General features: G+C 51.7%; 1 protein-coding gene across 2 annotated transcripts; it reads left to right on the top strand.

Moving 5' to 3' along the window:
- The first annotated feature begins 1,758 nt into the window (after nt 1-1,758).
- LOC136362457 (ras association domain-containing protein 7-like) lies at nt 1,759-19,053 on the top strand. 2 transcript variants are annotated; one of them, XM_066320985.1, is made up of 6 exons: nt 1,759-1,836; nt 14,144-14,297; nt 14,490-15,394; nt 16,374-16,542; nt 17,172-17,282; nt 18,002-19,053. In XM_066320985.1, the coding sequence occupies exons 2-6, from the start codon at nt 14,195-14,197 to the stop codon at nt 18,031-18,033; spliced, it is 1,320 nt and encodes a 439-aa protein (XP_066177082.1). In that variant the 5' UTR covers nt 1,759-1,836; nt 14,144-14,194; the 3' UTR covers nt 18,034-19,053. The 2 variants fall into 2 exon arrangements, with proteins under 2 accessions (XP_066177082.1, XP_066177083.1); XM_066320986.1 differs by lacking the exon at nt 16,374-16,542.
- Nucleotides 19,054-20,088: the final 1,035 nt, after the last annotated feature.

Raw genomic sequence — 20,088 nt, 5'->3', positions numbered from 1 at the left:
TTTTTCAGAGTAATAATTTTACAAGTGAAAAGAGATTTCCAATCTTCTTACATCCTGCTAAAGGTAGAAAGATCTAAAATTCAAAATATTTTTCTTTAAAGAAAGGCAACCATCCTTGCTAGTGGCAAATGAACCTCTGCTCAGCCTGTGTCTGATTGGGATCTCAGAAGAATATCCAACCTATTAAATAAGATATGTATCTCCTGAGAACAGCCTTTGTTGTTTTCTTTTATAGATCTTTGTTCCTCCTGTGCTGTGCTGTAAGGTCTCCAGGGCATGGCCTGTGCTACGGAGTGCCAGATGTACTATCTGATTTTAGATCGTAATTATGAGGAATATGTCAGAACAACAGAAAACTTCATTTAAAAACCCAATTAAAGCTGCCGAGTGACAGCTATGGACTTGTGTGTTGCATCACCTCCTAATCCCAGCAGCTTCCATGTGGAGAAGGGAGTTGTTAAAGATATCATAAACCTTAGATGAGGATATCATGAGGCCCACATGAAATGGGGATTTTTCTGACCCTAAGTTAAAATCAGCACACATTTTGTGTTGGAGCAGCAAACCTGAGATCTGTTTCAGAGCAGTCACCTCGGGATCCAGGGTTTGATGGGTGGGTTATCCTTTCATGTGAGTAGCAGGACATTTTACAAGACATTCTGGATAAAGAAATATAAAGGTGACTGTGTATCTGGCACAGGGGTTGAACCAGCACAGGCCTTTACCAGTAGAGACCTCGGGGATGGGGTGCTGGTGCCATCACAGCCATCCCCATTGCTTGGGGGACCACAGAGGAAGGACATTGGCATGCAGGGTGGGGGGAGCTTTCAGGTGGGTGTTTTGAGAGTTAGGATGGGAAAAGCTGACAGAGGGAGGAGGTGAGAAGTTTCCAAAGCCTCCAGCATAGCAGCAGACACCTGCTTCTTCCAAAACCAGCTGAACCTGTCTGGGTGCCGTCATCTCTGCGGTTTTAGGGCGTTCTAAGCCCCTGGCCGGCTGAAGGGCACGGGGCTTGAGGGCTGCACCCTCCTCGTGCACCAGGCCAAGCTCTTCCTCTCTGAGAAGGGGTTGTTTTCTCTGCTCTACTCAGGGACCTGCTGGGGCAGGTGGAGGTCTGGCCCCTGCTGTCGGACAGGCTGAGCACTTCCAGGCAGGAACGAGCCCGCCCGTAAGGCCCCACAGAGCTGGGAGTCAAGGGTAGGGAAGTACAGGGTGGTTTTGTTTGGTTTGTTTTTAGGGAAAGGAGATTTTAAGTGGTCTTTTTTTAAAAAAAAAAAAAACATGATAATGTTTTCAGAATTTCTTTTAGGATAGCTTAATAACCTTTTAAAATAAAGGGAGAATTCAATACTTTTTGAAAGTTTTTTTAAACAGGATTTTTAATTGGAAAGTGTAAGACTTAGGGGGAAATGTAGAATTTATGAGTTCTTAAAAAACAACCGAAAAGGAGAATTAAAGACTGTTTTTAAAGGAGAATTTTAATCTATTGGTTTTTTAGAGAGGTTTCATGACTTTTTTTAAAGAGAAGAATTTAAGGTTGTTGGGGGTGGTTTTAAGAGAAGAATTTCAGGCTTTTTTTTAAGGAGAATTTCAGACTTCTTTTTGAACATCTGAGGTGACGCGGGGGAGTTTGGCGCGTGGGGCGGGGCTCACCTGGCGGGGGCGGCGCTCACCTGGCGGGGCGGGGCCGGCGGGCGGGGCGCCGAGGGCGGGGCTGAGCTCGGCGCGGCTCCGCGCTGCGGAGCGGAGGGGAGCGGAGCGGGGCGGTCGCTGCCGCCGCCGCCCAGGAGAGGAGCCGGAGCCGCAGCTGCGCTGCCGTGGCCGGGCCGGCGGCAGGTGAGTGCGCACGGGCGCGGCGGGGCCGGGCCTCCCGGGCAATGGCAGCCGCTGCTTTGCAGCCCCGGGCGCGGCCCTGCCCTGCCGCAGCCGGGCCGGTACCGCCGGGAGCGGCCCTGAGCAGGGGGCTGCGGCTGAGGCGGGGCCGCCGGCCCCGGGTGTCCGCGGACAGAGCCGTCCCCGGGGCAGCCGGCGCCTCGCCCGCCTGGCGGGGCCCAGCGGGGCGGGGGACAGCCCCAAGGGGCTGCCAAGTGGGGCAGGGGTGGCGGGCAGCTGGCTTGGGGCAGGGCGCCGCGGTAACCCCGGATCCCGTTAGGAGAGCCCGAGCTGGGGTGACTTGGGAGCGGCGTTCTGCGCCGGCGAGACCCCGAGCCCCGCTGCCACCTGCCCGGTGCCGCCCCTGTCGTGTCCCGGTCGGTCGAGCACCGGGTGGCTTTGCCTCCCACCTGCCCGAGGCACTCCCCGCAGCTCCGGCCACCAGCACGGGGCACCCAGGCCCCGCTGGCGGCGGCAGCACGGCGGCCCCCCCAAACGCTGTCCAGAGCCGCCAGCGGAGGAGCCCAGGCGGCGTGGGGGGCTCGGCTGCCCGTGCCAGGAGCCTCCTCCCCTCGCATGCGTGGGGCGAAACCGCCCGTCCGTTCTCCCTTCAGAGACGTCTCCGTCTCCCTGAGGAGAGGGGTTAAATTCCTCGATAAGAGCCAGGCTCCAGCCGCATACTTCTGATGCGTTCCGTGAACTCTGCCGGCAGGTTGGCAGGTCGTTTCGTAACTCCACTTGTGGCCTGCTGCGGGGAGGAGGAGCGGGGGGACGGGACACCGAACTCCTCTACTGGTATTGTTGGTTTTTTTTCCCTGCCCTGCAACAGCGCTTTGTAAGTTAAAAACCCAAACGTGGGTTCAAGGCTATTGTACAGAAGAAAGGGTGACAGCCATTCACCTCTCGCTCCCAGTGGCTGCCTCAGGCACTGCCCATGGCACTCCCCTTGGAATGGCTGGTTTCAGGAGAAATTAGGCGGAAACGGGTGAGAAATGTTCGAAGAGGGGGAGGCGGGAGCTTTGGCTGCTCCTCGCCGTGAGCCGGGCCAGCTCCCCGGGATGCCGGTGCTCACGGCGCGCTGCCGGGACTTGCCGGGCAGGCACCGGGCCCCGGGAGCGTGTGGGAGCACGAATGCCAGAGCTCCGCTGTCAAATGCCGGGGCCCTGGCGCCTGCCGGAATGGGGCAGCGGGGCTGCGCACACACCTGTCAGCTCACCTCGAGGGGCAGCTCTGTGAGGAGCTGCGCTTCTCATGAGGAGGAATTGCAGCTCTCCTTATGGAGAAGAGAGCAAACCGTGAGCACATGCTGTATCTGCAGTGGGTAGGAGTGGGAAGCGTTTTCCGAACGCTGCTTGTTTTCCTTATCAGGCAGTGCCGGTGGTGTCTTCTCGGGAAGGGGCTGTGGGGAAGGGGGGATGTTCTTACCTTCTGTTGGTGCCGTTGGAATGCCAGGAATCCTCCCACATCCCAGTTATCTGCTGGAGGAGCCCGAGCATGGTGCCTGGACTTCCTCTCGGCATATCTCTGCTGGCTTCCCCGTGCCCTTTTGAAAGAGATGGCATAGAAATCCAGAAGCTGCCACAAATGCACACATCTCCCTGAGGCCTTTCTTCCACCATGTCGCACAAAGTTGTGAGGCCAGGGAGTGCTGCTTGCAGCACCTGTGGATGCCCAGCACTCATACAGTGAGTACTCTAAAATATAAAACTCTTTGCAAATGAGTGTGAGAGGGACATGGAAATTAGTTTTACCCAGATCTTAAAGAGGCAGACACAAGCAATAATCTGGCAACGTGTGTGTGTGTGTTGTCCACCTCCACAGCAGAGATATGTCCTCTGGTTGCCTTCCCTGCTACCACGTGCTGCAGGGAAATATTGCTTGAGTGCATCTGCGTGGTCCACACTGGTTCATCTCTTCCATGTTTTTCAGCATCTCTCTGTCCTGTCTTGTTCATGTCCTCTTCTGTAGGAAAAACCTCCAGTGGTGGCTCAGAATTGACCTGTGCCCATGTTCTGTTGTTTCTCCATGTGCTGGGGAGGGAATGCTTTGGGACCAATTCCAGACAAAGAGTTAATCCTTCCTGGCTGGGAGGCAGTGATGTGTGTGCCAAGGCTTTAGAGCAGAGTGTTTTCAGGAGTCATGGGAGGTTGGGTGCTGTGGTGAGCTAAGGAGAAATCCAGGTGCTGTTTGACAATGGGTTGCTCTGTGCCCAAGTTAAAATAAAGGCGTGAGGGACACTTTAAGTATTGGTTCTGTGTGTATGCATTGTTTTCAAGAGCATCTTTATAAAGGATGTTCTTTAATCTGTCCCAACTTGTCTATGCCCTTGTAAACCCGCATATTCTAATTAATGCTTAAGGATGGCTGCTTAAAACTGAAGGTTTTTAGCAGAATCCTGTTGTTGTAAAGGATTGCTAACATTTTTATGTCCTTCCATTTTTCAGATGCCGAGTTCAGGAGCTCCTAAAAACAGCTGATTATCTGGCTTTTTGTGGGCTGGAGTCAGCACTTTCTTGAGGGTTGGGGTGCTTCCAGCTGCCCCAGGCTAGTCATCTAGAATAACTTGTTGCTTTAAAAAGAAAAGAAAGGAGGAGGACACGGGAGGGAAATAACCTGTAACACTTCTTAACCAAACACATAGGTGGAAACTTCAGGACAATCGAGCCATGAAGGCTTCTTTTGCTGCTTACTTCCTAACCCTGCTACAGCACACAGAATCTGCTGGAGCCCTTCATCTCTGGACCCTCATGCTCAACCCTTCCTGTGCCCCCTCAGGTGCCTCCTGCGTGACAGTGGAATGTCACAGTGCTCTCAACAGCCCTTTGGGGTCTAGAGCCTCCCATGGATGTCCTCTGTGGTGTTAGACCTCCTGAGCACAGTGGGGACTTCGGAGGCACCTAGAGCATCCTGCAGGAGTTGCTATGTTGGCAGAGAAGCCCAGTGAGTGGCAGTCTCCCCTTTGCTCCCTATTATTCCTGCCAGCCTGGGTAAACCATTGGCACCCAGATGATGTTGTGAAGTTGTCTGACAGGGAGAGCACTTGTTGGGTTCTTGCTGGTTTAATGATTCCTGTTGTGAACATTGCTTTCCCCAGGAAATGGGAGTGTGCAGCAGGGAGCTGGTCTCTGCCTCTGGATGCTTGCCTGAGGCAGCTGGTGGTGTCCAGTAGGTTGGATAAACACCATAGGTATCTCTAGATAAGAATAAAGATGGGTTGTGTTGGGTTTTTTTGAGACTTCGTGGTTGCTGTTTTCACTTGCCAGTTTTTATTTTCTTTTCCAAGTTCTGGCAATGTTTGGAGGCGTCAGCACTCCTTTCTGCTAGGAGCCAAACATGCTTGCAGCGTGAATTCTGGGTGGACCTCTTTGCGTGTTGTGATCGGTGCTGGCTGGTTCCTGCAACACAAGCGCACACACAGTCTTCTCTGAGGAGCAGCTGAATTGTCAGAAAGCAGCTCATGGTCTCCCTGGGCTCTTGACCAGTATGTCCAGGTCTTTGTTAGATGGTTTGTGCCCCTAGGAAGTTAGGTGTTTCCCCAGCTTGCTCTGAGGTCATCTCTCCTTCCTCTTCTCCCTGCCCTGATTCCTCTGGGATGGGACTTTCACAGGGCTGCTTGTCAAGTCCTTGGGATCCCACCCCAAAGGAGTGGCTCTGTGTGGCTTTCCCAGGCCTAACCCAGCCTGGGCACAAGGTTCTACCATATCATACATGATCCAAGGTACTCCTACTTGTCCACCATCAGTGGGGAAAAAAAGCTGTGTCTGTGTAGGTGCATAAAGAATTCCTGTAGCTGTTTGAGTGTTTTTGTTGGTTTTTTTAAAGGCCTTTTCTATTGCTCTTTCTAGTCTTTTAAACATCTTGCAAATTCAGCATCATAGGTTGGAAAAGGACATTTGCTCTCCCATTCCGGAAGGGAAGCATCATTGGGACCCAGGAGTGAAGGTGCTAGAAACATGGCTTTGAATCTTTGAGGTGCTCCATGCTGAGGACTAGCTGTCCCTCAAAACTCGCTCTCAAGTGTTTTTTAGAGTGCTTTAATGCAGTTTGAGGATTGCCTAGGCTGAGACACTGGATTTGGTATTGTCCTCTTTGAACTCATTTGGCTCTTTAATGACCTGCTTGGAGTATAAAGAAGTTGGGCTAGGAAGTTAAAAAGTAGGTATTTCCCCAAAGCCGACCCCATGTGAGCATTAGCTGCATGAGAATTTACCACCTAAATGCTTCAGAAGAAACAATGTCTTTTTATTGAGTGTCCCACTCTGTGCAGGCAGGAGTACTGGCCCAGTCCACAGCACACGTTCCTGTCCCATTTTGGTCCTTCAGGTGTCATGAAGTGCTGGACCTATGTATGGGGTAGGAGATGGAGCCCTTCGCTGGCATTAAAAGCCCTTCAGCCAGAAGTCGAGCAAGGCATTTTGGGGGATTAGAGTTGGTCATGCAGCCATGATTTCCATCACTTGTTGTAGGACTGTGATTTGTACCCCTGGATGGATGTTCCGGATGCACTTGCCTCTCCAGAGATATACCATGATTTTATTGCTTTAAAGAGCTTATTGTCTCTGGGTGGGTTCAGGCAGTGACTGATAGCACCTCCACCTAATTAGTCATGTGCCAGGTAGTGTGAAAGCAGAGACTTCTAAAATACCCAAGGGTCTTATCAAAGGTTTCAGCCAGGATTCATTCTGAGTCTCTTGTTTATTTGTCTTTGTGTCTGAATATGTGAGAGAAAGGAGCCTATTCAGCTCTCTGAAAAGAGTCATTAAAGTCCTTTTTAATCCTACAAAGTTAAAAATAAATATCCATGACAGCATGCACCTTCATGTTCATCTGTGCATCGTCTCCTCTGCACACCCAGCAGGTGTGTCCTTCACATGTGGCTGCTTTCTGAAACAGGGTAGGAAATTGCAACTTATTCTGGAAATGGAGAATAAAATCTGGAAGGTTTATCCCTGGTTGTGCATTTGATAATTTGTTAATGACCCTCTCCTGTAGGAGGAGAATTGGAATGGAAAGAAGATTGCTGATGGCTGACACCAGCACTTCTAAAGGAGCATGGAAGGCAGGTTGAAGGGACAATATTTTTAGGTAATTCGGCTTTTTTTTATGTCCCTGGTCCTACTTGTAGGACAGCTGCAGAGCCTGAATTTTTCTGTGATCCTATGAGGATGAAATTCTTGATTAATTTGACAGAAGACAGGGAGAATGTCTGTCTGCTTGCATTTTAGGTGGTCAAGGCTCATCTCATCCTCTGGGCCAGACTGGGCGGGCATCTCAAGGAGGCTGCACTTTGAGGGTCCTTTCTTGCTCTTCTGGAGGAGGCACTGGGAGAGAGACCTCATTGGTTGGGTTTCTCCATTTTGGCCTTGCCCTTGAAGGTGGGGGTGAATGGAAGTTTTCTTCTTTGGCTGAAGAGGAAGATTTCCAAGGCTTGAGCATGCTCTTGCCTCTCAAGATTCCTCCTGTGTTCTGTGTGGTGAGAAATACAAGCTATGTTCTGAATTGGGGAATGGACTGTGTGTAATACCAGGGGAATGTTCCCAAATTGCATCGTGCTTTCGCTGATGACTGATTGTTGTGGAAGATGAACACAGCAGAAATTCTGGACCTGCTGGCGTTTGAGTGCCATGCTTGTGTTTGTGTGGATGCTTTGGCAAATACCCCTCAGAGCTTGCATTTTAGGAACTGGACTGTGAGTCATCCCCTAAAGATGATGAACCTAATCTAGATCAGCCTAGAGCCCCAAGATAGCTAGAACTAGTCTTGCCCCTGTACTGGAGGCAAAGCTAGGTCCATCCTGGGCATTTGCATGCATTCAATTGCACAAGAAATAAAAGAGCATGGCAGTGCAAAAGCCTTTACTCTTTCCCTTCTAATCTACACCCTGTTGCTAATTTTGCTTCTCCCCCCTGGGAAGAAACTACAGATTTACTTCCAGCTGCTTTCATGAAGTCACTCTTCACATGTGGGACTGGGGGTGATGGTAATGGTTACAGGAATAGCAGGCACTGCTAATTCCCTGCAAGGTTCTCCTGCAAACCTTCGTGTTTAGGGCAGACTTTCCTAGGCAGCCCTGCCAGCTCTCCCCCCATGGACAGTGGCCATTAGTGCTGCAAGGAGAAACGTGATGCGTGAAGGTGGGAAAGATGATCCTTCCTCTCCTAGGCTGAAATGCTGTAATGTGAGTGTGTGCAGTAGGTGGAGGGGTGTTTTTGCTGCTTTTAATTTATAATGAGCTTTTGCTTCCTGGCTCATCTGTGGGGTGGACTGACTAGTAATCGTCCCTAAAATGTCACTGGCTGTGATTCTTGTTGTTTTCATATGATGCCTAATGCTGACCTGCCATGGCCACAAATCTTAATCTTGTCTAAGAGGGAGAAAAGGTTTCCCAGCTTCTTCAAGGTGCTATTTCTGTTTCTTCTGTTTCCCTGTGGGTCTGATGCTGTAGCAGACCCAAAAGCTTGGGCTAAAACCCAGAAATCCTGGCAGCTGGCGGTGTCATGGAGTGAGTGTCTTTGACACCAGTCATGATGTGACCCTCCCTCCCCTAAATCCCTGCCGAAGGCCATCACCCTGAGGACTGTCCCCATTCTGCATCACAGCCCTGGGCAGGATTTGTCCCTGATTATTCCTGCACTGCTCAACATTGGCCAGCCTCCCTAGGCATGTTAGCATGGGTCTGTAATTTTTGGGAGGAAGTGGAGCAGAAAATCTCTAAGCCTCTGTTTTTCTCTTAGTGGGGGGTTGCTGGTGTGGTGCTTGTGGCTCTCCAGAAATCTGTCTCTTTGGGCAATTTCTGCAAGATTGCAAGATCCTTGTGTGGGACATGTCCCCGCTTGGATTGCCAGAGGATTTTGGTGGTGGTCTGTGATTTCTGGCTCAAGTTATGCTTTAGCTCTTGAGAATGCAAATGCCACATGACACAGTTTTCCTTTGATCTCCTTTAGAGCAAAAAGCCCTTGAAATATGGATGTAACTTTTGCTGATGCCAAGTGTGCATTATGCAGTGTAGGATGCCCCCAGCAGAAGCTGCTTTCTATTGAAAGGCAGCAGGCAGACCCTTGGAGGGTATTTGGGCTATGGTCCATCCACACACCTCTGGTAAAAGTGCATCTTCGGGTTAAACTACTGATTTTGGTAATTTACTAATTTTTGGGGCTTTCTGTCAGGCACATGTCAGAGTAGGGAGCTGGGTGGGAGATGACAGGTAAACTGAGGATATGGTGCTATTATGGCCACCCGTAAATGAGCTGTTTGGGTGTGAATTAGAGCCCCATGCCTGCTGCTTCCTTGCTCCTGGGTACTTGTGGCTGCCTTGCATAAGAGCTGGTGGCTTCCTTAGGCCTGGGGGTTTGAGAAGCACTTGCACACCCTCCCTGTGACAGTGGAAGGATGAAGAGCTGCCTCTCTGGGCTGTGACCACTCTGGTAGGACCCGTTTGTCTCCTCCTGAGCTTGTTTAACCCCTGTCAACTCTTTGTGCTGGGATGAAGTAACCTGTTTGCTGCTCCAGTTTGGACCTCTGTGTGAGCCTCCCACCAGCAGTCATGCTAAAGGACAGAACACTGCCATCTTTGGTAGGTGACCCTCTTGGCTGCCTTGCACCAGGCCAGGGGATCAGGATCCTGGGGCCAGCATCTCCAGGACAAGCTGGAATGGTGGAAAGGTCATGCACCAAGTGGCTGGAGCTTTGCCTGGTGCTCCCAGCTGTGGTGGCAGTGATCATGGGTGGTTGCCAGACTCTGCTGCATGGACAGCTTGTTCAGAGATGTGGATGGTCATCTCTGCCCAGCAAGGGAACTGCCAGCCTGGGATTGTGCCATGGCATCAAACCTTGCCATAGCTGATCCCTGCTCAGTGTTTGACCAGCCAGCCATGAACCCTGACCATGGCATTGCCTTCTGTCCTGGGGTGGACATGGCATGGAAAGCCCAGCAGAACTGCTCAGTCTCTGTAACAGCTCAGCCAAGGGCAGGTGATGTCACTCCAAAAGAGGGCCCAAAGCAAGAGGACACAGTTTGTGTCTGGAGGAAACCTGAACCATGTCCCATCCCCTCAAACCTGCTCCAGAAGTTCTCAGGAGGCTTCAGTTATTTATGGATCTTTTTGTTGGTCACCAGAGTAACAGGGAGGCTTCTGCCCCACCAGAGGTTTCAGTAGGTGGGCAAGTACCATCTCTCTGCTTTGGTGCAGGAGCTGGGCCCAGTGCTTAGAGCAGGAAGAGCCTTGAGGAAGTGTTAAATAGCTGCTGGATGTGTCACTGCAGCAGTTGATCCAGGGCAGTGAGTCACAGCCAGCCTGCCAGCGCCCCAGCCTGGAGGATGGCAGCACAGGGCCACCCCTCCCCTTCCCAATTGCTGCTTACTCATGTATTGGGTTGGGGGTTTTTTATTGGTGTGTCTGTGCACAGCTGGGATCAGCATCTCCCTGGCATTAGGTGGGAGAGGGGCCAGAGGGTCAGGTTCAAAGTAGAAATCAAAGGACTGAGAGTACCGCAGCATTTTCCTGGACTGCCATGTGGATGGCAGGTTCATCACAGCCTGCTCTCAAGTACTAATGCAGTCTATTAACTATGAGTCTTTATGACCCTACCCTCAGCCCAAACCCTGACACCAAAGACTGGTCTTCTGGATTGCTTTCACTTTTAATTAGGCTTTCCTGGAAGCCCTCCCTGTGGTGCTGCTCTCCTGCCACCTGGCCCTATACCCAGTTCCCTGCCAGGGGGTGGGCATAGTGAAGGAGGTGAGTGAACCTGCAAAAATGGGTGAAACCTTAGTGCTGGCAGGTTGCCCATCTCTAAACCTTTATGCTGGTCCCAGATGGTCCTTTTCAGGAGCTGTGGTAGAGATGTTTGGGGTGCTTTGGTATTTGGGTTGCAGCAGGCCTTGCTGTTTGGTGCAAAATGGGTGGGTTTTTTCTAAAACAGATTTTTTTTTTTTAATTATTATTCTTGTGTGTGGAAAAATATAGTAGAAAGACTCTGGCAAAGTGCTGGCAGTCCTTGGCTGGAAGGCGCTGTCTCAGCTTCTGAGAGACCCCATAGGGGACACAGCAGGTGGCCCTACAAATCAGGAGTGATCCTCACTTGTGTGAGGAGGGTGACTGGCCAATTTTCTATTATTTCAGGTCCAAACCCTTGGGAGTCCCAGCAGCCATCAGGATGGCAGTTTTCAGGAGCAAGATGTGCATCCTCCTGCATGTGCAGAAATACTCCTTCATCTCCACTTCCTTCAGCCTGACAGTTTCAGGGAAGCTGGGAGACAGCAGCACCAGGAATCAAAATAAAGCTGCAAGATCTGAGATTCTTAATTTTAAAAAAATATATTTTTTTTAGTGTCAGCATTTGAAATTCTGACTTTCAGCTAGGAAATCTGTTGAAGTCATGGCATGAATCATCCCTACCCTCAATTTTAGGACCCATCACATGGAGAAAGGGAACAGAAAATTAGTCATTTTGTTAATCCGCTTCCAATAAAAAATATTTAGTTTTGGGGAGGGGTAAGAATAAAATGAGCGGCCTTTGGGAACAGCCACATGTGTCCTGGCACCCACAGCCACCTGCTGGCTTCCCTGCTGCTGTTTTGGGGCAGGGCCTGGCAGCTGCCTGCACTTCTGGTTCATGATCAAAGCGGCCTCCTGGGGCAAATACAAATAGAGGCAGCTGGAAACCTGCCTTCTGCTGAGAAGCTGCTCTTCCCCAAGAAAAGTAATTCTTGCCCCCCAAAAAGCCTATTATTTCTTCTACCTGGTGGTGTAACAAAGGCACCCACTATTAATACAGAGACACTCATTAAGAGGGGAGTGAGTCTATTTGCAAGTGAAGCAATGAGACTCTCCTCCAGCTGCTGTGGTTTTGAGTGATGGTAAAGAACTGATTGGGTTACAGCAAAGGTGATGCTTGGGGTAAGGTGAATGTTTTTAGGTTTATTGCCTGATGGGGTTTTATGGTGGTTTTTTTTTTTTAACTAGGGTGATGCTGTCATGCTGGAGTATTGGGGATGAGATGCTGAGTGCAGCCTGTGATGTCCCTCCTAAGCAGGAACTGAGTGGCTTAGGGAGCATTGCAGTTCCCCCTCGGATAGGGATGAGCCTTCATCCTGGCAGTTCCCTTGTGAGGCCAGGGATTTGGGGGAAGAGGGGCAGCCAGGCTGGTTTTGAGTGGCAGCTGATCCTTCCCAGAAGGCAGGGGGAGGGCAGGCAGAGAAGGGAGCAGCTCCCACCCCTCTCCAAGAGGACATCTCCAAGATAACATCTGGCAGCTAGCTGGAGACAACTCCTCAAACCCCCAGAGGTAACAGCAAGGACCCCTTGTGCTTGCAAGGATCTAAGGAAGCAAATAAAATCCATTGGATTTTTGGGGTGCTGGAGAATGTGGTGGGGATTAAGCCTGACTGCTTTTCGGGAGGGTTTCTCTTACATGAGGAGCAAAGCTGGCTGCCTCTCTGCCAGCGTTTTGGCAGCAGTGTGCTGCTGGTAAATGATTGCCTGGAATGCCGGCTGAGGCGGAGCCAGAGGTTGGTGCCTGGTTTGAACCCGGACAGGTGCCTGGGGCCCGTGTGCCGGCAGCCATCCCACAGCCCACAGCGCTCGGCAGACGCTGCATTTTGCCAGCAAGGTGAGACTCTTGGGTGTCACTGAACAAGCTGGGTTATTTTTCTTGTTTCTTCTTAAGCTCTTGGCCCCATTACTGGGTCGTGGCACAAGAAGCCGGATTTCAGACTAGCTTGGTCCCTGGCCAGGGAAGGGGGGAGGATAGGAAGTGCTCTGCGGGATGTGTTGCACTCCAGTTTTGGTGTTAGGGTGCTGCTGGTGGGGAGGTTGGGGGTGGTGAATAATAGTGGTTTCAGGGTGAGTGGGGTGGTGCCACAGTAGCACCTGGACTTTGCTCCATACCAGGGGACAGTTGCAGCCTTGAATACACAGGATTGGGGAGTGGTGCCAAAACGCAGTTTTAAATTTGTATCTTGCAAATTGTAGTGGTTTGGGGCTTACAGGGAGGTGGGCTGAACCCGAGGTGTCCTTCAACCCCACGGTTTTCCCCGGTTGCTCAGCCAAGGCAAACATGAGCTCAGCGTTGAGGTATTTGTGACGGTGGCTCTGTGCGCCCATGTTTTGGAGGTGGGCAGGGAGGTGGCACCCACAGGACCCAGCACCTGCGCAGAACGTCCTCACCAAGCCCTGTCTTCCCTGGTTTCTCCTTGCCTTTCTCACACCATGATTAAAATTCCTCATCACTAGAGACAGGACCCTTCAAGCCTTCCCTTTGATTACTCAAGTAGGCAACAAAAAATAATGAAGAAGTGGAGTTTAACCTAAGGTCAAGCTTTCTCACAGCCTGGCTGCTAACTTGGGATAGCTGGAGCAGAGGGAGGGGCTGTAACCAGCCAGGTGAGCCTGGGAAAGAAGTTTGTGGCCTCCTGGGTGAAGGGCCTGAAAATTTAGCGTGTTACTCCATCCAGGCTTTCAGACAAGACTGATACTGTCAAAACCAATGTTACAGCAGGGGAAAATAGATACATTTTTGTGCAGTGTTTGAAAACATTGTAAGCTTGAATATTTGAGTTCTTTATAGCTCGTGCTTATTTTTTTTTTTACTTATGATGGATGCAGTTGTTGAGCTGCTGGAAGAGACAGGAGTTGGGTGTGCCCAGATTAACAGGTGTTGTTTTATGGTAGTAGTACCCACTGGATGAGAGTTCAGCTGGGCCCAGTGTTAGAGCCTGGGCTTTGTCATGGGTGTTTATGCCTGGCTACCCCTCCCAAACCCTACCTTTGGTCATGCTTTTGTTCAGAAAGAAGCTTTGTTTTAATTTCTTAATCCCTGTCTGATAAATTGAGTTGGATATAAATATGCAAAGATTAAAATGTGCATTATCTGCACCTTCCCCCTATATCATTGCAAAAGCAGGCAGCCTTTTTCCAATTTTTTTTTTCAGAGAAATTGCAGTGAAAGTCCAGCAAACCCATTAAAAGCTTCTGCTCGCAGCAGAAATAACCTGGGCACCACAAAGGCACAAAAACCTCATCATTTTCTACCATGGGAAGATTTGGACTCACTGTCCAGACATGAGGAAAAAAAAATATTTTCTTTGCAGATGAATATCAGTGTTTAATAACATCAGCAAAAATGCAATCTGTGCCCAGGGTGGCAACGAACAACTTCTTGGTCTAGGATTAACTCCATGGGATGATGATATAGTGACGCTGCTTTTAAAGCGTCTTGTATTCCTTGTTAGTGGCTTGGGATGGAAACCTGGTTTCTTTTCTCCCCACAGGCAGCCTGTCCTGCAATGACCCAGAGCACCTGAGGCCCGGCAGCTGTGGGGATGGAGCTGAAGGTCTGGGTGGATGGGATCCAGAGGGTTGTGTGTGGAGTCTCGGAGCAAACCACATGCCAAGAAGTGGTCATCGCCCTGGCGCGGGCCATTGGTGAGCCATCTCCATCTGCTGGGGGGTTGCCCCATCTGCAGGTTCTTCCCGGGAAAAGGAGTCCTTGGGTGGGTGGAGGCCTTGCTCTGTGGTGTTGGGGATGGCACCAGCACTGCCTGTGGGGCAGCAGCCTCAGCACACCCCTGCTGGTCTCTGCTTTCCCAACCTGATGTGCTCACCTCCTGCCGGCAGGTCAGACGGGCCGCTACGTGCTGGTACAGAAGCTGCGGGAGAAGGAGCGGCAGCTGCTGCCGCTGGAGTGTCCCCTGGAGTCACTGGCCAAGTGCGGGCAGTATGCCAACGACGTGCAGTTCATCCTGCGGCGGACAGGCCCCAGCATGGCCGAGCGGCCCTCCTCCGAGGGCGCTCCCCAAGCTCCCGAGAGGACGTTCATCCGGGCCAGCTTGCCCATCAAGCCCAGGCTCACCAGCATAGATGGACCCCGGTCCAGGGAGCCAAAAAAATCCATGACCTTCAACCTGGGTCCCACAGGCTCCAGCGACCTGTTCACCGTGAGCCGATGGAGGCACCAAACACGGGATGGGCTGGACTTGGAGGGTGGTGGTGTTGTCCAGCCCTCCAAGGAGGAGCTTTTCAGGAGAGTGCTGCAGCAGCAGGAGCAGCTGCATTCCTTGGAGGCCCATGGGGACACCCTAGAAATGGACCTACGGCTCTGGGAGCGCAGCCGGCTTGCCGGCCAGGAGAATGAGATCCTCTATCTGGAGCAACTGGTGCGGAGGAATGAGACGGAGCTGGGTGAGGAGGAGTTTTGGCAGAGTGAGCTCCGGCTGGAAAAGGAGTGCGAGCGGGAGCGGCAGGAGCGGGTTAGGAGTCTGCGGGCCAGCCTGGAGGAGTACACCCAGAGGATCTATGAGCTGAGTGTCCGGACTGAAGCCCTGCAGGAGGAGATCCAATGGGAGATGGCTGAGAGGGCCAAGAGGGGAAAGGAGATCTCTATGCCTAGCCCCATAGAGCTGGAGGACATGGCCACCAAAATGAAAAGAGACCTGGAGGCCAAGGTCAAGCAAGGCACCCAGCTGGAGAGCAACCTGGCCAGCGTGGAGAAGGCCCTGGAGGAAGCTGAAAAGAACCTGCAGGTAGATAGGACTGGGTTGAACCACCCCGTGGGGTGGTAAGACCTTCAGGAGGGGGTGGGACCAGCTTTCCATACGCAATAGACCCATGGGTTGAGTGGCATTGGTTACTCCACCTGCCCAGTGAACTTGGGGCCGGGTGCACAGCTCTCAGCAGCAGTGATCACTGACAGAGGGACACCACCACTCTTGCCTCACTGGCACGGGGTGCCACACCCATCGCCCTCCATGCAAGCTATGTCGGGGCTAATGCTCCTTCTAACTTGTGCACCAGGGGCACAGCATCACCCTGCTCCAGCACAGGCAATGATGCTGGAGCAAGTGGTCCATGTGTGGGGTTGGTAGCATCGGCACAAAGGTTGATGTCTTGGATAAAGGAGTCACAAATGGGATAGCCAGGTGCAATGGTGCCTGTGCACCAAGTCTTTTAACCGTGCAGGGCTTGGGCTCATGGTGGGGGGCTATGCAGTGTGGAGATGGCAGCTCTCGGCATGAGCTGTGTTGCCTCTCCAGCTCTCCTGTTGCAGCCTCCCAGCATCAGGGGTCAGGGGGCTGCGTGACTCCTGCCTTTCAGCCACCATGTCCCCTTCGGTGGAGCAAAACGAGGACGTTTTTATCCAGCCAGGCCTTCCCCAGGCTGTCCATGCTTTCAGCATCTTTCTTTCAGCACCTCATTTGCATTTAGCATCTCCCAGCACGGCAGCAGCCGCCGTTCGGTGGCTGCTCGCACCCTCTTGTGGAGATGCAGCAAAGCAGGGCTGTTCCCAGACAAACGCCTTCCTCGTCCCGTTGCCTGGGCACCTCCCTTCCTGCAGGCCCTCGGAGAGGGGCGGCTGAGCCACAGCACCCCGAGGTCCCCTCTGCTGGCACCGGCCGGGTGAGCCCCAGCCGGGGAGCAGCCCCAGGGATGATCGCCAGCTGGCGTGGGGCTTGGGGGGAACATGCAGCTCACCCTGTCCCCCCGTCGGTGTGTGTTTTGCAGGCCCAGACCCAAGAGCTGGAGGAGTTAAATAAGGAGCTGAGGCAGTGTAATTTGCAGCAGTTTATTCAGCAGACGGGGGCCACGGTGACCGTCCTGCAGGCCAGGTCCGAGGAGGACGCCCAGCCGGAGCCGAGCCCGTGTGAGCTGCCAGCCTACCGGAGAAACGGAGGTCAGCACGCTGCCGCTGGCTCGGCCGCGGGGGCGGCTCCGCTGCCCGCTCCCTGCCTCCTCCTCCGAGGGGTCAGCCCCAAAGCTGACCAGCTCTCCCCTGGGCGCTGAGTTAGGCAGGTGGGGTTTTGTGTGGCAGTCGCTCACCACTCCAGGGGGTTTCAGAGTTTTGTCAGCCCTGGGGCTCCTTCCTCCTCCCCGCTGAAGCCAGGGGGCTGCTCGTAGACATGCACAGGAGTCCGATCCTGCATTGCTGCTTTCGGGGCGGAGGTGGCTGCAGGGAGCTTTCCTTCGCAGCCTTGCTCATGTCACAGCAGCGGCTGCAGCGAAAGGCAGGTGTCTGAAGGCCAGCGTCAGTCCCCGGGGGCTGTGGGCTGGTGGGGACATGCTCTGGCCGCGAATGACCTTTCTGTGTTTGGCGAGGGAAGGGTGGTGCCCAGGGCCTTGTCTGCATCCTCACAGGCGTGAGAGGAGGCGACGGGGGGTTCTCATGGAAAGGGACCTGGTCATTTCTCCTCCGGAGCGCCCAGAGCGGGTGACGTGACAGCCCTGTGGCACTGCAGCGCCTGTGCCCAGCCAGCGTGGCAGGCTCGAGCCTGCCTGAGCCAGATGTTTTTCCCCATCCTGTAGGTTTTTCTCCCACCGTTGGTACCGACTCACCTCCCCAGGTCAGCACCAAGCAGCTCCTCGGCCATCCCAGGACCCTGCCGGAGCCCCTGGTGTCCAGCCTGAACCCCGAGGGTGCGTATGTCCCAGTGGGGCCCTGGGAGCATGAGCCAGTCTGCAGAGGATGGGTGGGAAGAGGGGGAGAGGCTTTTGCTGCCCAAAATGGGCTGAAGAGAGCAAGCGTGTGCTGGTGGTGGGAGGCCAGAGCTATTTATAGATGCCATTAGGAAGCACAAAGCTCACACTCCGGCAGTCTCTGCTCTGCTGCCAGGGGCTCACAACACTGGCAGCCTGGCTCTCTGCCCTGCCAGGAGCTGTGGAGGATGGATCTCATCCCCCCTCCTGCCACTCTCTATCCCCCAGGGTTAAGACCTCGCTCAGTTAGGATGGGGAGTACTTGTTTCGTGTCTTTTGCAGGAGCTACTTTTGCTCCATCTTAGTGGCCAGTTCGTCTAAAAACCCTTTCAACCTGCTGTGACTCTTTTGTCACCTTGCACCTGTTTTTTGGGTGCAGCAAAAGAGAGCTGTGGTAGAGACACTGACCTGCTGTGGTGATGCTGCCTCCACCGTGGCATCCTACTCCCACCTATGCTACTTTTGCCTCAGCAAAACCCTACTGCCATCCTCCTCACAGCCCAATACATCCACTCCATCGTTCAGGACACTGCAGCAGCCACATTCCCATTTCCTGGTCCATCTTTGTGTTCACATATATCCTGTTTTCCTCTCCCCTTTTTGCAAGTGCTCACCCACCATGGTGGGATTGCTCAGGTGGTTTTTCTCTTGTCTTGCAGTTGTATCAACCAGGCAGAGCATCTGGAGGTAGAAGGGCCCAGGCAGTGGAGGATCAATTGTATTGTACCAATTGATTGAGGATCAATCTTCAAAGTGTAACTGTATAAATAAACCATATTATATATATATATTTTATATTTTTTTTTACTGCTTTATATTGTGAATGGATGTGAATGGCCAGACAGAATATTTTTACAGACTGTAAAGTAAAACTAGAGACTGATGACACAAAGCAACCCTCTTACCCTGAGGACAAAAGCATCCCCCTTCTATTTTTTTTTTAAGCAGTTTCTATATCAAACAGAAAACAGCAGTGCACCAATTCTCAATAGCCTCCTCAAGAGACCCATCATGCATTTGGAAAAGTCCTTGTTCCTTTGACTAGGGGAGTGAAGCTGCAGTGGAGACCTGCGTGGAGGCTCACCTGGATGGAGCAAGTTAACAGATTTTACAGCATCTCATCACAGCGAGTGAGGCCATGACAAGCAGCCTCTTCACTGGTGGCAAAGGTGGCCCAAGAGCAGCTTTAATACAAATTTCTGGCCCCTCTTTTTTAATGTATAAGAAACCTGTAGGAGAAATGCACTTTCTATGGTGCCATGGACCATGCTTCAAGGAAGCACACGGCGGGAGCTTATTTTTCTTAAATTCATTTAACCTTTCAACTTCTTTTTAAAGTAAAAAATTGCAGAATAAATGAGCCCTTCCACAGTCATGGTGTGAGTGGGGAACAGGACCAAAATACTCTTGGTGACATTTCCCTGATATTTTTAATCTTTTTTCTTTTTTTTTTTTTTTTAACTTGATGGCCAGTAGTTACCATTTTGTTCATCTGTCCCAGTGGGTCGCCTTGTATTTTAATTGCACAACCAAAGTGGTTTGGGGTGCGGGAGGATGAGTTTCTATGGGAGATCCCCGAGCCTGTTTTCAACGTGTCGTATGCGAAAGATGTGGCTGGGGCACAGTGATCACTGTAAAACCCCGCTTCCCCCATGTGAATGTAAATCCTGTGCGCAGCAGATCCAATTTTCAATAAATCTTTGGGAAAGGATTTGAGCAAAGCGAGTGTGAGTGTGCTATTGTGGCCAGGGTGAGCCGTCCCTGCTGGATGCGCCCAAGCGGTTTGCGCACCCTGCAGCTGCTTCTTCCATTTCCAAGCCATCTCTTTCTATTTGCTGAATTAAAGCTGTGAGTATTTTATAACTGACTAAATCTTATGCACACAGTGCTCTTTCCTTCTTCTTTTTTTTTTTTTTTTTTTTTTTTTTAAATCATGAAGTGCTTTACAACCAGGCAATGCGGCTTGTCTCCGGTGAGATGTGGCCATCTCTGGGATGAAACATGGCAACATTTTAATAATGCACAGCAGCAGCTCGGAGCATTCTAGGACAGGAAGCAAAGGGGGTGGCAACTCAGCTGCAGACAGGAGCAGGTAAGGGGAAATTTCCCATTTTCTTCCATGCCCCTTTGTCTGCACCTGGATAACAGCAGCCAGGAATGTCAGCTCTTGCTGTCCATCACCATCTCCCCTGATCTTCTGCTGGGCTGTGGTCCCTGGGGACATCTTCCCCTCTCAAAACTGTTTTTCAAGGTGCCACCACAGCCCAGCAGGCTGATGAAGTAATATTAAAGGATTAAAGTTTGCTTTGTTGGGAGATCACTGGTACTGCTGTGTCTTACATTATGGCTGGAGAGCTGCCACAGTGGGCTGATGCAGTTTCAAAGTTGCCTTTTCTGAACTGGGCTTTGGGGTTTTTTGGGTGGGTTGCTTTTCAAGCTCCTCCTCAGCCTCCTCCTTAAATGATGTATATCTCAAGAAAAATTAGTTAAAAACATGTTTGTTCCATGCAGCTCCATTTAGTTTCTCCCCTGCTTGTTTGCTTTTTTTGGGCTTTGTGTGCTTTTTTTTTTTTTTTTTTTGGACTCTTGCTTTTAGTGATTCTGCCTTGCTAAGAAGTGGTTGATGTACATTGTAAAGAGCATTCCAGTGCTGCTTCAGGGGGGGAAGCGGGTTTAGAAAACATACTTGCCTTGGACGTGGCCATATTTCAGTGTGTTTTGGGACATCCTCTGCATATCCCAGAAA

The sequence above is a fragment of the Sylvia atricapilla genome, chromosome 6 (assembly GCF_009819655.1).
Source record: "Sylvia atricapilla isolate bSylAtr1 chromosome 6, bSylAtr1.pri, whole genome shotgun sequence".
NCBI lineage: Eukaryota > Metazoa > Chordata > Aves > Passeriformes > Sylviidae > Sylvia > Sylvia atricapilla.
Note: the sequence above shows the minus strand (reverse complement) of the source record. Positions and strands in the feature narration are given on the sequence as shown.

Coding starts and splice junctions, on each gene's coding strand:
- LOC136362457 (XM_066320985.1), top strand. CDS start 14,195: ATGGAGCTGAAGGTCTGGGTGGATGGGATCCAGAGGGTTGTGTGTGGA. Junction 16,543..17,171: donor AGCCTACCGGAGAAACGGAG/GTCAGCACGCTG, acceptor CCCATCCTGTAG/GTTTTTCTCCCACCGTTGGT. Junction 17,283..18,001: donor GTCCAGCCTGAACCCCGAGG/GTGCGTATGTCC, acceptor CTTGTCTTGCAG/TTGTATCAACCAGGCAGAGC.